Here is a 13710-nt window from a genome sequence, read left to right on the forward strand (position 1 = left end):
GTAGACCCGGTTGGAAGGGTAGAGGGTCACAGCTCTTGTTATAAAGCAAACCGTTCGGCTTATTCGCAGATGACCCATCAAACTACTATCATAAACGGGGGTGGTCAACAATATTGATATCACTACCCATTATGAGACTGTATGTGCATAGGGTGGGGTGATGATTTCGATAAGAAATAGCTCGGCTGAGTAAACGAGTCCTTCGGCGTTAAATTACTTTCATTGGCCCCGGGTTTCGTTGCTGGCTGGGTGGCCAGGTGGTCATTGGAAATTCGATTACAGATACGGAGTGTGAGCAAAAATGCACGTGTCGTGCGATGACGAAGGAGCCAGCATGGCAGAGCGAAAGGGAGAAAGAGGAGCATGCATGAAGGAGAATGAAGGACACAGGAAACAGACACCAGAGACTGTGGTCTCATGCAAACGGAAGAGAGCAAGAATGGATGACGATAATCAGATGCATGAGGAGCTCCATCTCCGGGAGAAGGAGGCAATCTTGGAAGACGGAAAGCACCCGTAAGTAGATGCACCTTCTCTTTAGTTGGCAACCTTAGATATCTTCATTAAGTTCGAGATTCTGATGTTTACTCTCAGATACGGTGTAGAGCCCTGGGGCAATTTCTATGGTAGTGCGAGGCAAAATGGAGGAACATCGATTAGGGATACCTCACTCGGCCGTTTGGCTGCATTGGACGATCAATCTCTCCTCGAAGTTCTGGGGCTTCTGAGCTATGAACATCTTCTCCTTGTTTGCATGACAAGTCGTGCTTTGTATGTGTTCGGACACCATGACGAGCTTTGGAGGACATTGGCCCTGAACTATCTGCAAGGAGACTTTCAGTTCGCAGATAGCTGGAAGTCAACGCTGGGAAGGAAACTTCTCGGCAAGAGGTTTCCAGGTCATAGACCTCTGACAGTCAAAGGGCTGTATTCAGACCTCTTGTTCCAACCCTGGCTATGCGCCACAGTCGGAGTGCTCCCGGAATGGTTGGAGGTCTCTAACATAGAACGGAGAGACAACCTAACCCTTGAGTCGTTCATCGACGAGTATGAGAGACGCAACAGGCCCGTCATTGTCACAGACGTCGTCAAGCATTGGCCGGCTTTCAAGAAATGGAATCGCGAGTACCTGCTTGAGAACTTCGGCGAGAAAGAGTTTGAGGTGGGCCCAGTGAAGATGAAAATGAACAACTTCTATCACTACTGCGATCACGCCAAGGTATGGTTATTGTTCTCCTACTTATCTCGGGAGGATAAGTGATCTGTGTGATTGCCCATTTTTTCTGTCTAGGAAGAAAAACCCTTGTATCTCTTCGACAAGGACTTCCCAGTCACTTGTCCCTCCTTGGTCGAAGACTACGAAGTACCCGAATACTTCAAACAAGACTTTTTTGAAGCACTCGGAGATTCAAGACCAAACTGGCGATGGATCATCATCGGACCAGCACGAAGTGGTTCCTCCTTTCATATTGACCCCAACAGTACTAGGTGCTCCTCTCCCTCCCTCCCTTCCTTGTCACCTTTGACTTCTTATGATTCATTCCTCTTGCAGTGCGTGGAACGCCGTGATTTCAGGGAGGAAGAAGTGGATTATGTTTCCTCCTGGTCAGAGGCCTCCAGGAGTATTTCCGAGCGCCGACATGGCGAACGTTGCGACCTCGGCATCTATCTGGGAATGGTTCCTCAACTTTTATCCTGCGACAAAGTCTTGCAAGGTTAGTTGCGTGCTTTTCTCCTCTCTTTGAATTGTCTGTGGTATCACAACGCGATGCATAGGTCCGTCCTCTCGAATGTGTATGCGAAGCAGGAGAAATCATTTTTGTGCCTAATGGATGGTGGCATTGTGTGCTGAATTTAGAGCCGTCAGTTGCCATCACTCAAAACTATGTAAGAACCTCTCGGCACATTGTCCACGTTTAATTTTCCTGTAGGTAAGCGAGCAAAATCTATCTCAAGTACTTCATTTTGTGAAGCACAAACCTCATTGCGTGTCTGGCGTCCCGTCAGACTCGCGTGAAGGGTTTCATGAGAGATTTCAGGAAGCCCTCAACAGGTGCTCTGGGAGTTCCTTGTTTGCTGTGCAACTCAATTCGTGCAGGTATCATCCCGATATTCTTTGCTTACAACAACAAAAGAAGCCAAAAGCTGCTTGTCTGTCACTATGGGATACGGTTGTTGGCACAGAAATTGCAACGAAGGAACAAGAGTTCAAATTTGGATTTACTTGAAACGACTCTGCACAAACCTTGCAGACTAACTTAAAGTGTACACAAATGTAAATAACTTTTTCTACTCAAGATGTTCCTCTGTCTTAGCTCGCTTCCGTGACTTAGAGCCTTCGTCACCTCTTCTGTGCTTCCTAGGAATGAAAGCTTGCACCTCAGCTGGTGTCCATAGTGGTCTGGTTGCCTTAACCCAAGACTTGCGGTTCCATATATCACGAATCGTCTTTGGCGAGACTCCATGAAGTTCTCCAATACGAGCTGCCTCCGCCATACTTCCATACTTTGACCCTGCATTGCGTGGCCGGTTTTCATAAATTTTGATGGCCAAGGACTCATCTAACGAAATGGACCAGTGCTTTTTCCTTTCCCCAGAAGAATCAACACTCTCGTCTTCACCTGAGGAATAGTTGGATGATGCAGCCGTAGATGCCTGTGATATTCCACTGCTGCTGGGGCTGGGGAAATTGCCACGGGGCATACTAACAATATTGCTGAGATGATCTTCTTTAATTGCGCCCTTTTGTGAGTTTGTAGTGTTGACAAATATTCTTCCGTCAGGGAAAGGGCTCATTGTACCTGGATGCTGAACTCTTGCATCGTTTGTTGCTGGCAATGTGCTTGAAAATGTTGCATGGCATTCCATGTTCGTTGCCCTGGCGACATTAATGCAAACTTTATCCAAGCTTGCGCGAACACATTGCGGTTCGCTTTCGTTGTTTAGGAGCCATGAAACCGCAGCTTTGTTGTGAACTTTGTCATCATTTTCATACTGTGCACTTTGGCGATGGTTGGACAAACTTGAGAGAAGTTTTATATCTTGCCACATGTCATGGGGAATTTCCCTGTGGCTGTGGAAAAGTGTTGGCATTTGATAAAGGCACGAAAAACTGTTCCAAAGTACGATTGTGCGCTTGAATTATTTCAACACCTAGCTCTTGAAACTTGAAAGTCTCTGGTGATTGTTTCTTCGCTGATTGTTTCGCAGTGTACAAGTGCCGGTGCTGCCTTAGGCGTTTCTCAGGAAGACAAGATTATCTTCTTTGTCTGACAAAGCAGCTTTGATTGTACGAGGAGAGGGACACAAGCGACCAAGAACGGAGTCACGTAACAGGACCCCAATAAGGCGGAAAATGCAGCGAGATTGAGGTATCCAAAGAGGGCGGAAAGGAAGCAAGGATAGGTGCCAGTTGAGGTTCAAGAAGATTCAACGGACTGATGAGAGTGAAGCAAAGGAAAGAATTCCAGAGAAAAGGACAAAGAGGATGTTGGGAGCAATATTGGGAGTTAAGGATAAGTGCACGAGAAGGAATGTAGCGTGAAGCAGGAAAGGGGCAGGAAAGGGGCAGGAAGAGCAGAATGTGGAGGACGGATGGAAAGGGCGAGGGGAGCCTTCATGGGGGGGCCGCAGCTCTTTCAGAAAACATTTTTAAAATGCTGTCAAAAAATTGAATTAAGATCACCAGATACCTGAGGAAGGGCGTATCTCAAAGAAACTACTTTATTTCGAGTTTGTAAGTATATGAAAACTCTCTCTTTCGTATACAACAGGTGGATTGAATAGATCTCAGTTTGATCTCAGCTTGAAAAACTAATATTTCAGAGACTTGATACCACCCGGGAGATCCGACCGTAGGCACCTGAAGAAATGCCTTACCACCCCCACCCATAGATAATAATATACCCTTTCTGGGTTCAGGATTTGATGGTCCCCATTCCATGTTCAAGTACGCAAGTGCGTATCTTTCTTGATTCAATATAATGCAATCATTAAATAAATGATTCGACATGAGCCCTGTATCGAGAATGAGGCTTGCCACTTGACGGGCCACCAAACAGTGCCATATCACCCACCATACTGAATCGCTTTCTTGCCACACGCCCCCCTTTTAAAAATTGTTTTATTATTTTACAATTGAGAGTTTTATGCGGTTCTAAAACGATTTTTGCTCGCCTGCAGGAGTGTCCCAAGAGACATGGGACTGATCTCCGGGCGTGGGAGATTCCAGCAGTAAACTGGCAGCTGAAGAGATAGCTTTTGGGAGTTTCTTGCACCCACTCAGCTGACATTGCACCCCAACAGAAATCTTGCCACTTCTGGCCCATGCACTCCTGTACCCCTGGCACCGCAAGGCAGCGGCCACCTACCGTACCGTCCCCCAGCCTTTGTCAGGGCTCTTTTGGGTACCGGGCCAGGGGCTCTGGCGCAGCAGACCCCTAGGACCCCCCCAACCGAACGCACACATGATGGATCTCCCAGAAGGAAATCCGTCCTTTCAAAAAAAAAAAAATAACAGGCTAAAAGAAAGAAATCAGGCGGCACGCGCCCCCATTTCAACCCTGAGTTTTAACAATGGACAGCGGGCGAAAAAAAAGGAGTGCAGCTGCAAGGCGAGGGCGCCATATAGGGCGGAGGGACGCATATACGGCAGTACACGCATGTGACTGCCCAGAACAAGGTAGTTGGCACGAAAGGATGCCATCTGATGGATCTCAGCCCCCGGAGATCGCTTGAGATATCTGAGCTACACTGCAAACGATGAGATACCACTGGGGTCTCTTTGATCCTAACTGAACAAGTCTCTTTTCGTGACTCAGCCGATGCAGCGGCTGAGAGCGGTGTCACTGTTCTCATAGAGTCAGCAAGCCTGACTGAAGCATCCGAGTTTACTCAAAGTGATACGGTACAGTACGGCGGCGTGCGGCGTGACTGCCCGGCCGCGCCCGGCCGCAGCGCGGCCACTGCCCCAGTGCCGGCCGTCACGCGGCGGCGCGCCGGGCCTGGGCCGGCCGCACGGCGGCAGGCACCGTACCCAGCACCGTCCGAGCGGAACTCAGTGGCTGACTCACCGTCACTGTCAGTGGGCCTTCACTGCGGAACTTCCGAAGCCTCCGCCAGGCCGACCGTGCCGTCGGCCGGGCCCCGGGGCCCTCGGACTCCGGGACGGCCCGGCCTGGCGCCGGGCGGCCAGTGTCCCTCAGTGCCACGGTGTGGCACACGGTGGGGCGGCCAGGCGCCGCGCGGCGGCCGGCCTTTGAGTCCGAGCCTCCGCTCACGGGCCGGCGTTCGTGACCATCCGGCTCACCGGGCCGCCGCGCCGCGGCCGGGTGCGGAAGTTTGCGGCTCACTGACAGACGGTCGGAGTCAAAGCCGGGCACTGTGCCGACGGTGACAGCCTGTTCCCGGGTCACCAGGAGCGGCAGTCCGGGCCGGGCGGACTCCGGCGGGATCCGGCTCAGACCGTACGGCCGGGACCGTACCGTACCGTCCGACGGACTCCGGGACGGTCGTCGAATCCGGGCCGGCGAGCCTCAGACTCGGACCGCGGCGGCCGCCGGTCACCGGGTGCGCGGCCCGGCCGGCCCGACGGACTGCCGCGGCCGGCCGGCGGGCCGGGCCGCGCACTGCATGCCATGATACCGGCGCGGCCGGGGCCCCACGGTCGGTCACCGCCCGGCCGAGTCACTGCCGTCACCCGGCCGGGGCCCGGGCCGGCCCACTGAGCCGCCTCCGAGGCTCGGAGTGGCCGGACCGTACCGTCCGACCGTCGTACCCGGCCGGGCCGGGCGGGGCCCGCCGGCGCCGCTGGATTGTGAACGTCTCAAGTGATTAACAAGCCAGGAATTCGGAATTTCGTGTGAATTCGTAGGCAACAAGAGGGGAAGATCTTGTGCTGGAGGGTCTCGGATCTCCTCTCTCGCTCTCCCTGACAGCTACTTGCAAGCTTGAGCTCAGACCAACACTCCTCCTCACTGACTTCCCGTGTCTCGGTTTTGCTGGTCATGGAGCGATCGTCAGCATTTCAGTCGTGGTGAGAGAAATGTTGTGTTGTTGCTCCCGCCTCCACCAGGATGTCTCGGGGACTGAAGATGTGTCAGGTCAAGCATACCCATTGATCCAGTGCTTCACTGTAGACCAGTGACAACTGTAAGCCATCTAACTGTGGGACTGCGCAACTTGCATGCAAGGATTCATTCGAAAATGGCTGGCCAGAGGCTGAGCTCTGCAAAGTTCTTTGAGGTGACCTCTGCACCCTTGGCAGCTCTCTTGAAACTGATAGAGTGGATTCATTCTTTTCAGCATAACCTGCAACCAAAGGGTCTCCAACTAACCTTCGCCAAACATGAGATCGATGACAACAACGGATTCTTGCTGCTCCCTCAAAGGTGAGACTATTGAGGTTTTCACGCGTCAGTGCATGATTGTGATCTAGCAGCAAGACAGCTGCTGAGCCAGATGATTCACATTTTGGACTGATGGGTGATCGATACTCTTACAGAAAACTACTTGGTGTTGGCACCTTCGCACAGATATTCGAAGCAGAGGACCGTCTTTCACATCAGCCGACCAGGAACAAGGTTGCAATCAAGGTCAACGAGTATTCTGTGAATGAATTTCCCATGCTGAATTCTTAAATGTTCAGGTTACAAGGGCTGGAATGCAAGGGGTAGGAATGCAGGAATCTGAGCTACTTTTTGAGCTCTCGAGAAGGCCAGGGTTTGAAGGTGCAAACATTATCCGACCGTATTCTGCTTTTGCCTTCGAAGATCATTGGTGCTTGGTGATGGAAAAGATGCATGGATCTTTGCACGAGGTTGTTGAGCAAATGGGACCTTTTGCGCTTTCTCTCGAGTGTCTACAAAAGCTGAGCTTTCAGCTCCTGACGTCACTGAGCTTCTTGGCTTCCAACGGAGTTGTGCACGCAGATATTAGACCAGAGAATGTCCTACTGCGCGAGTCACCATGGAAGAAGGTGAATGGCCGTGAACTACCGAAATCTCTCTCCATCAAAGTCAAACTAGCGGACATGGGGAATTCCTTCCGAATGAAAAACTCTTCTGCTTACCACGACGACTTCGAACTTCAGACCCTTTACTACCGGGCGCCTGAAGTTCTCTTCGGGATGCCATTCACCACTCAGATTGACATGTGGTCGCTTGGATGCCTCTTGGTCGAGGCCTACATTGGAAGAAGATTGTTCGATAGCTTCAACCGCTCCTCTGCGGTTGCTACCATGGCAAAGACGCTGGTCAGTATGCAGCTGACTTGTCAGTTGCATGTCTTACTGACTTGCTCTCTCAGGGAAAGTTTCCTAGGGCTCTCTTCTCCTCAGGAAAGTATTACCAAACTCTTTCTGCCCTCCCTGTGTTCCATACGAAGGAGCACGTGGAAGAGCCCGCAGTTCAGTGCCAGATCGCGTCACTGCTGCAGACCAACAATCTAAAGCTCATTTCTTTCATCTCGGGATGTCTTGAATACGACCCTGAGAGACGCTTGACTCCCCATCAAGCTCTCTGTCATCCTTTTCTGTCTTCGTTGTGTCCTCTCCCCATCATCATTCGGGACACGTTGATGAAGATTTCGACCAAGTCCGAGGCAGCAGAGGAAACGCAGGGGAAGAGCCAGGAGGTCAACCTGTTTTCGTCGGTCAAAATGGACAAGACAACTTGCAAGGAGATGGATTTCAGCTCGTTTACTCTCAAGTCACAAGAAAGTCAACTCCTTCCTCCGTCACATCGCACTCAGGCGACCCCTGAGGTAAAATCGCAGCGGAGGGTAAGGGATCGTGAGCATTGTCAGACGTTTCTGATGATGTGCTGCAGACTGGCATGCATAAAGAAGAACAAGGGGATTCGCCATTGAAACCCAAGGCAACTCGTCCTCGTGAGTATTCTCGAGGCGATGTGGGAAGAGCGGACAAATCGGATGTCAAAATGAAAGCAAAATCTTCAGTGAGTGGCAAACATGGCGTGAAAGGCGAGCAACGGGAAGACGCTGGTCCTGTCAGACTGAAAAAGAGATCTTCTTGTGAAGGCACGACAGGGACGAATGCTGATGTGCAAATATTGGAACCTGAGATGATCGGGAATTCCAGCAAGCCTTGCAACAGGAAGAGGAGGGAACTAGATTCTTCTCCCGAGCCCTCTGGGAACCTTGAGAAACGGGAGGCAACGCCAAGCTCGTTGGCGTCGGATGATCAAGGTGGAAGGCGGCGGCTGAGCGACAGGGCGAACAAGGGGCTGAAGCCTCAGGCATGGTGGGTGACGGACAATCAAGAGATGGAGGGCGGGGGAGTGAAGGAGGAAGTGACGATTCAAGGAAAGCGGGAAGTGAGCAAGGGGAAGCGAGAGAGTATGGTGGTGAGGAGCAATGAGAATCTCTTCAAAGCGAAGGATTAGACGATGAAAGGCTGTGAGAGGATCAGACGAGGCAACACCTTGCATTTTTAATCCTGTTCGACCATTTGAGGAGGGGTCATCATGTCGGGATGCTTCAGTAGATTCTGGATCCTCGGATGTCGCAGGATGGTTTTCATGGTCTCAACGTCAGCGTTGGGATCGTCCATCCAGTCCCTGAGAACTGACATCACGGGAGAAGAGAAGAGGATGACAAGAGGCAAGGAAGGCACAGGAGGCAGGACTGATCACCTGATGTTGGACGGGATTGGTTTGTCGAGGGCTTTAGCCACAATCCTGACTTCTCCTCCTGCATGGGTTGCAAACAGCTGCTGTATCTGCTCCCTGGGCTCCGCGATCTCAAGAGACGAGATGTTGCTGATCAGCTGGGGAGAGAAAGGTGAGCGAGCGAGGCAGCAGCAGCATCCCCCTCCTCACCTCCTCCATCTCATCGGTTGATGGCTCGGGCTGACCGAAGACAAGCTCCTTGACCTGCTTGCAAGTGACGAGGAGAGCAGACGCAGACTACCATGGGAACCTTCTTGGTCATGGCAGCCTCCAGCTCCTCCTGCACGGGTTCACTCCGTCAGGCACCGTCGTCACAAGCAGGTGAAGCTCACGAGGGTGAAGATGGTCTGCAGGGGGAACTCTGACTCCTCCTTCTGCGTCTCCTGCATCGCATGCTCGAGCTCGAAGTCTTCCTTCACCTCATGCCAGGTATCGTTGTGGTGCTCGAAGTTTCTTGCGGCGTAATCGTGAAGATAATCAAGAGCGTTAAACTTGCGCAGATCGATTTCTCCCTGTTACAAGGTCATTCAAAACGTCCTCCCCTTCCTCCCCCATCTTCTCCCGCGATCGCAAAAGAAAGCAAAGGACCTTTGCTAGCTTCTGCTGGACCTTCGTTGTGTTGAGGAGGGAGTGGGTTTCAGAGAAGAGAGGAGCTTTTGGGGAGGAGGGGAGGATGCCTTCTCGCTCAAGTTTCTTTGCAACCTGTACCACAATGAGGAGAAGGTGGTGACAAGGAATACAGTGCAGATAAATTGCGAGAGAAGACAATAGAGACGAAAACTTGAGAGCACTAGACTGGAAGGAGGGGAAGCGAGAGCGGAGGGCGAAAGGAAACATCCAAGAGGAGAGGGAGGTGAGGTTGTACCCAGGCAGCAGCCTTCAAGGGCCATGCGGTGATAGTGTCTCCTTGGCTAGATCCCATGTTCCACAGGCGATCCGACAGGGGGTCCTTGGTGTTAAAGAGAGAAATGCCAAAGAGCTGCACGTCCGTAGGCTGTTGAGAGAAGATAAGGAAGGCAGGCGAGCAAGTCTGGGCAAGTCACTCACGCGGTATGCGTTGATCTTGTCCTCCTCCGTCTCCGCGTCGAAGGCCTGCGAGATGGTCAGCGATGGAGAGGGAGGAGGAGAGATGGGGGCTGAACCTTGCGAATGATGTGGCCAGTCTTGGACATAACCCAAGAGAAGATTGACTCGGCTCTGCGGGAGGCATCAGGCAGGGGGAGGAGAGGGAGTGTTTCAGGCGACCTGGGTTCCTCGTTGAGGTAGGAAGTGATCTTCTCTGCCTCCTGCGCCTGCAGCGAAAGTGAGCGGGACAAGAGGAGGCAGAGCGTGAGTACTTTTCTAGTGACTTCCTCCTTGAGAGAGCCTTGCTCCAAGTGAGAAGCAACGCGGTTGACGTTGGCAGCAAAGGCGATCTGCAACCGTCGGATCTCCTGCTGGAATTCCAGGTAACGTGCAGACTTGACCCCCTTGTCGGGGAGGCAGAGCGCAGCTACGAATTCTTGCAGCTCCTCCCACTGCTGCTTCACCATCCTCTTCCACACAGGTGGCATCTCCCTCCAGCACGTTGCCCGCTGGCACTGCATCCATGCTGATCGTGTCCATGAGAACTCGTCGTCCGGGTCATCCCACAGGGAGCCGGCGAACCAAGAGTCAGCGTAGGAGCAGTTGTCTCCTCCCGGCATTTGAGCCTCCAAGCGAATGTCCTGGAGCATCATGAATTGCTGCAGGAGCTGAGAGCGAGCCGATTCCTCTTCCAGCATCTCTTCTATCTTGATCATCTCCTGCGGGTCATAGTCGTATTCTCCTGCCTGTAGGCGGTACAAGTCGCCAAGAAAGATATCCTTATCGATGTCATCCATATCTGACTGGGGAGCGAGAGACGACGACAAGGCCTGATACGTCGAGCCTTCATTCTGGAGGACACCGGAGCCTCCACGCAGTCTAAGCGCTGAGCTTGGAACTAATAAAGGCCTTGCATTCAAGCAACAAGCAGGTAGAAGTAACGCTCCTGAGGTCACAAGCAGAACAAGAAAAGAGCGCATGTGCCTGGTTGACTGCGATCCGTGAAAGGCAGTCGATATACTTGACATGGCTTGTAAAGTCTCTCTCAGATTGCTGCCATGACGCGTGAGAAAGCATCAAAGATAGTAGACGGGAGGAGAGCAACAGCATTAACATATTCATTTCATGTTTCCATATGATGAGACCATTCTCTCTATCATTCTTCCTCTTCGCCCTTCCCCACCTTCTATCAAGGACACCATTGCTGCATTGATGATCTCATCGCAACAGCTTCCAAATCGCATTAATCATCTCCTCCTCCCACTTACTTCGTGGATCCTGCATGAAGAATGATGGTTGATTTTCGAAGGGGGTTGCCACTGTTCTTCTTTTCACTTTGAATTATTAATTTTAATGTTTAAAGAGAAGTTCCTAGAAAAATACTCAAAGATTTTCATGAAGTCCACACATCTGAATGTTTCACGCACAAATTGAAATTTTGGAGGACCGCTCAAGGGAAATACTGAGGTTCCTTGAGGCGGCCTCCCCGTCGCTCCTCTTGCTGGAGCATTGCCATCCCTTGGCGTCGCCTTGCTGGGACTCCTCCTCCTTCCCGCTGCAACCGACTCCTCCTCTCGTCTTCTTCTTCCTCTCCTGCTGTCTCTCCTTCGGTGTTGCCTACCGTTCTTGTCCCACTCAGTCCGTGCGCTGAGCCTTCTATTGATCAGCGAGAGTCAACATGGCAGCTCGTTTCTTTCTCGTCCTCTGCTTTCTCTCAGCGGCCCCGTTGACGAGCAGCTTCCCCTCCATCCCACTACATCAAGTTCCGATTCTTCGCGAGATCCATCGCAGTTTTCAACCAGGCCTGCGCACAGAACTCATCTCGACCAACTCCACGTACCACAAGTACCTTGCGGTTGAAAGGTAAGACCGGGCGGAGCGAATGTTATGATGATTGTCTTCTCATTGTTTCATCAGTCAAAAATCTTATCGGAGGAAAAATTTCAGCATTGGAGACCACCCGGTCTGTTGTGCTGCCTGCGAGCTCCTCCAGTCATGACAAGCTGTTAGGTGTTGGAATTCCTTAGCAAGGTGCTGGAGTTCGGCAAGGGAATAGGAGCCTTCTTCTTCATCTCAGCAGTCGCTCACATCGGGTTCGGGATCGCTGCCGGCCCCAAACGAACTTCGCCTCCTCCCGTCAGAACCACGACTGGGCTGCCTTACTAGAATGCGTGCGCGACTCGCTAGGGCATGAGAAATGAATGAATTGAGTCTTACAGACAGTCAAGTTCGCTGAACTAAGATATCAATGCTGGTGTACACGTTCGATCTCCTTGACGATGACGAGGACGATAGAGGTCACCACAACAAATCATCCGCCAGAGTAACACAATGAATGCGGCATTGAAGCTATGAAGCCGGACATGCCTTGTCCACATCGGTAAAGAGCACATCATAGGACGATTCAGAGGTCATTTTGCAACGAGATGCGCAAAATTTACTTGAGCTGCCCAGTTGAATAACCATAACAGTATAACTGAACTCATAATGTAACAGCAGAAGAGTTTGTGAGAGCTGATGTAATTTACAGCGCCAAATCATGTGAATGGCAGGTCGTGGTTGGACCTTGGCTTCTTGATCTTGTCAAGGTTCTTCGTGATGGAGTCATACAGAATGAAATAATTGTTGCGAAGGTCATGCAGCGACAAGCAGAGGTTGACCCGCTCCCTGCGATCAACTTCTTGGATGCTCATCGCGTAATCCTTGACGCCGGGATATTTGCCAAGTCGAGAAACAAGCTTCCCGCGAGTCATGAAGTACTTGTTGATTCTTACAGGCACGTCAGTGACCAGCCGTTGAAGTCAAATATCAATCTCACCCGTCCAGCAGCGCGAAACTGGTGTCCTCTGCCTTAGCGAGATCATTCACGCTCTCTTCCTGAATCGAAACCCCGAAATTGTTGCCATCCTCCACCTTGGGGATATTCAGCTGAATCCAAATCTTGACTTTGCTCAGCATCTGAAGACAGTCTTGTATCTCCTTCTTCAAGATGGCCTAACGCGAAATTATCACGGGGACACAGCTAATCAGACGATTTCTCGTCGATCCGGAGCAAGATGACTACCTGCTGCTTCAGAATCCTCTCGTTGGATCCGAAAACGATATCGCTTTTGACGATAGAATGTTCACAGAGAGGGGCGTCATGGTCCTGAAGGACAGGTCAGTTCCACATCTGCACGTGCAGCAGCATGTCCGAACAAGACGTCCAGACGGTCAATCAGCAGGTCGAACACAAGAGGGAACAAACAAAACAGGAATATTCATATAATACCTTGTCGGATTTCGCAGTTTTCCTGGGTGACAGGTTTCCATCTTCCACTTTCCTCTTCTTCGCGCTTGCAGCTGTGTTGTCCAGGCTTCCCTGAAAAGATTCGTGTTAGAATCAAAATGTTTGCTTCGAGATGCCAAGAAAGAGGATTCTAACAGTAAGATTGACGATGTCATCGTGTTCCGGGTATCTCCACAGCTCGTCTTCCTCTAAGATCTTGGAAAGCTCCGCCACCTGAATCAAGTTTGAATCTTGGGAAACCGAGGAGGGGGCGGAGAAAGCAAGGAAAATCAAGAACATGGTGGCAGATAGTTCAACCGCCATGAATCATCATCTGCCCTAAATGATTGGCATACAGACATGTATAACAGCATCGCGCTATGACGGCCCCTGGTCGTTTCTCACCTTTTGAGGCATCTTCTCATGGACGATAATCTCTGCCTCGGCTGCGATCCCTTGTCTGAGCTTGTCGATCTTCTGCCTGACTTCCTTCACTTGGGGGCTCTCCTCCGAGCTCACCGCGTGCTTCTCCTTCTTCTGCCCGTGCTTGGACGCCATACCGCTTCCTGCCGCGTGATCCTGAGAGGGGCCCATGGGCGTGCCCTTCTTTTTTTAAAAGTGTAACGATCAGGGTCCATTGTAACTGTAACTGTCTTGGAGGCTCAGCTAGGGTCTAGCGGCTAGTTCAGT

At 51.4% G+C, this 13710-nt stretch overlaps 5 protein-coding genes across 5 annotated transcripts; 3 read left to right on the forward strand and 2 right to left on the reverse strand.

Annotated features, from left to right (window-relative positions):
* Nucleotides 1-580: 580 nt before the first annotated feature.
* Nucleotides 581-1920, forward strand: GUITHDRAFT_67304 (hypothetical protein; the record flags this gene model as incomplete). Its single annotated transcript, XM_005836885.1, has 4 exons — nt 581-1219; nt 1292-1488; nt 1553-1715; nt 1777-1920. 4 exons carry the CDS (start codon nt 581-583, stop codon nt 1918-1920), a joined length of 1143 nt encoding a protein of 380 aa, XP_005836942.1.
* Nucleotides 1921-6778: 4858 nt separating this feature from the next.
* GUITHDRAFT_59874 (hypothetical protein) lies at nt 6779-7204 on the forward strand (the record flags this gene model as incomplete). Its single annotated transcript, XM_005836886.1, has 1 exon — nt 6779-7204. A coding segment is annotated over one exon (426 nt), but the record flags the coding sequence as incomplete, so codon positions are not given.
* Nucleotides 7205-8549: 1345 nt separating this feature from the next.
* Nucleotides 8550-10732, reverse strand: GUITHDRAFT_135647 (hypothetical protein; the record flags this gene model as incomplete). Its single annotated transcript, XM_005836887.1, has 11 exons — nt 8550-8583; nt 8652-8785; nt 8838-8891; nt 8929-8967; nt 9020-9199; nt 9276-9389; nt 9553-9681; nt 9735-9779; nt 9830-9884; nt 9933-9979; nt 10025-10732. The coding sequence occupies 11 exons, from the start codon at nt 10730-10732 to the stop codon at nt 8550-8552; spliced, it is 1539 nt and encodes a 512-aa protein (XP_005836944.1).
* Nucleotides 10733-11430: 698 nt separating this feature from the next.
* GUITHDRAFT_104359 (hypothetical protein) lies at nt 11431-11918 on the forward strand (the record flags this gene model as incomplete). The annotated part of the gene is made up of 3 exons (XM_005836888.1): nt 11431-11615; nt 11670-11715; nt 11763-11918. 3 exons carry the CDS (start codon nt 11431-11433, stop codon nt 11916-11918), a joined length of 387 nt encoding a protein of 128 aa, XP_005836945.1.
* A 355-nt stretch (nt 11919-12273) lies between these two features.
* GUITHDRAFT_200142 (proteasome activator complex subunit) lies at nt 12274-13612 on the reverse strand. The gene is made up of 6 exons (XM_005837009.1): nt 13426-13612; nt 13177-13354; nt 13024-13113; nt 12817-12900; nt 12571-12746; nt 12274-12521 (listed from the first exon to the last, which is right to left on the reverse strand). Exons 2-6 carry the CDS (start codon nt 13342-13344, stop codon nt 12290-12292), a joined length of 750 nt encoding a protein of 249 aa, XP_005837066.1. The 5' UTR covers nt 13345-13354; nt 13426-13612; the 3' UTR covers nt 12274-12289.
* Nucleotides 13613-13710: the final 98 nt, after the last annotated feature.

Source organism: Guillardia theta (genome assembly GCF_000315625.1).
Source record: "Guillardia theta CCMP2712 unplaced genomic scaffold GUITHscaffold_16, whole genome shotgun sequence".
Classification (NCBI taxonomy): Eukaryota; class Cryptophyceae; order Pyrenomonadales; family Geminigeraceae; genus Guillardia; species Guillardia theta.

Bases quoted from the DNA above. Each gene is read 5' to 3' on its own strand.
- GUITHDRAFT_200142 (XM_005837009.1), bottom strand. From the start codon at position 13,344: ATGGCGGTTGAACTATCTGCCACCATGTTCTTGATTTTCCTTGCTTTC. The intron at 12,901-13,023 runs GTATTATATGAA...CCTGTCCTTCAG, and splicing joins AAACTGCGAAATCCGACAAG to GACCATGACGCCCCTCTCTG. The intron at 12,747-12,816 runs GTAGTCATCTTG...ATTTCGCGTTAG, and splicing joins AGAGGATTCTGAAGCAGCAG to GCCATCTTGAAGAAGGAGAT.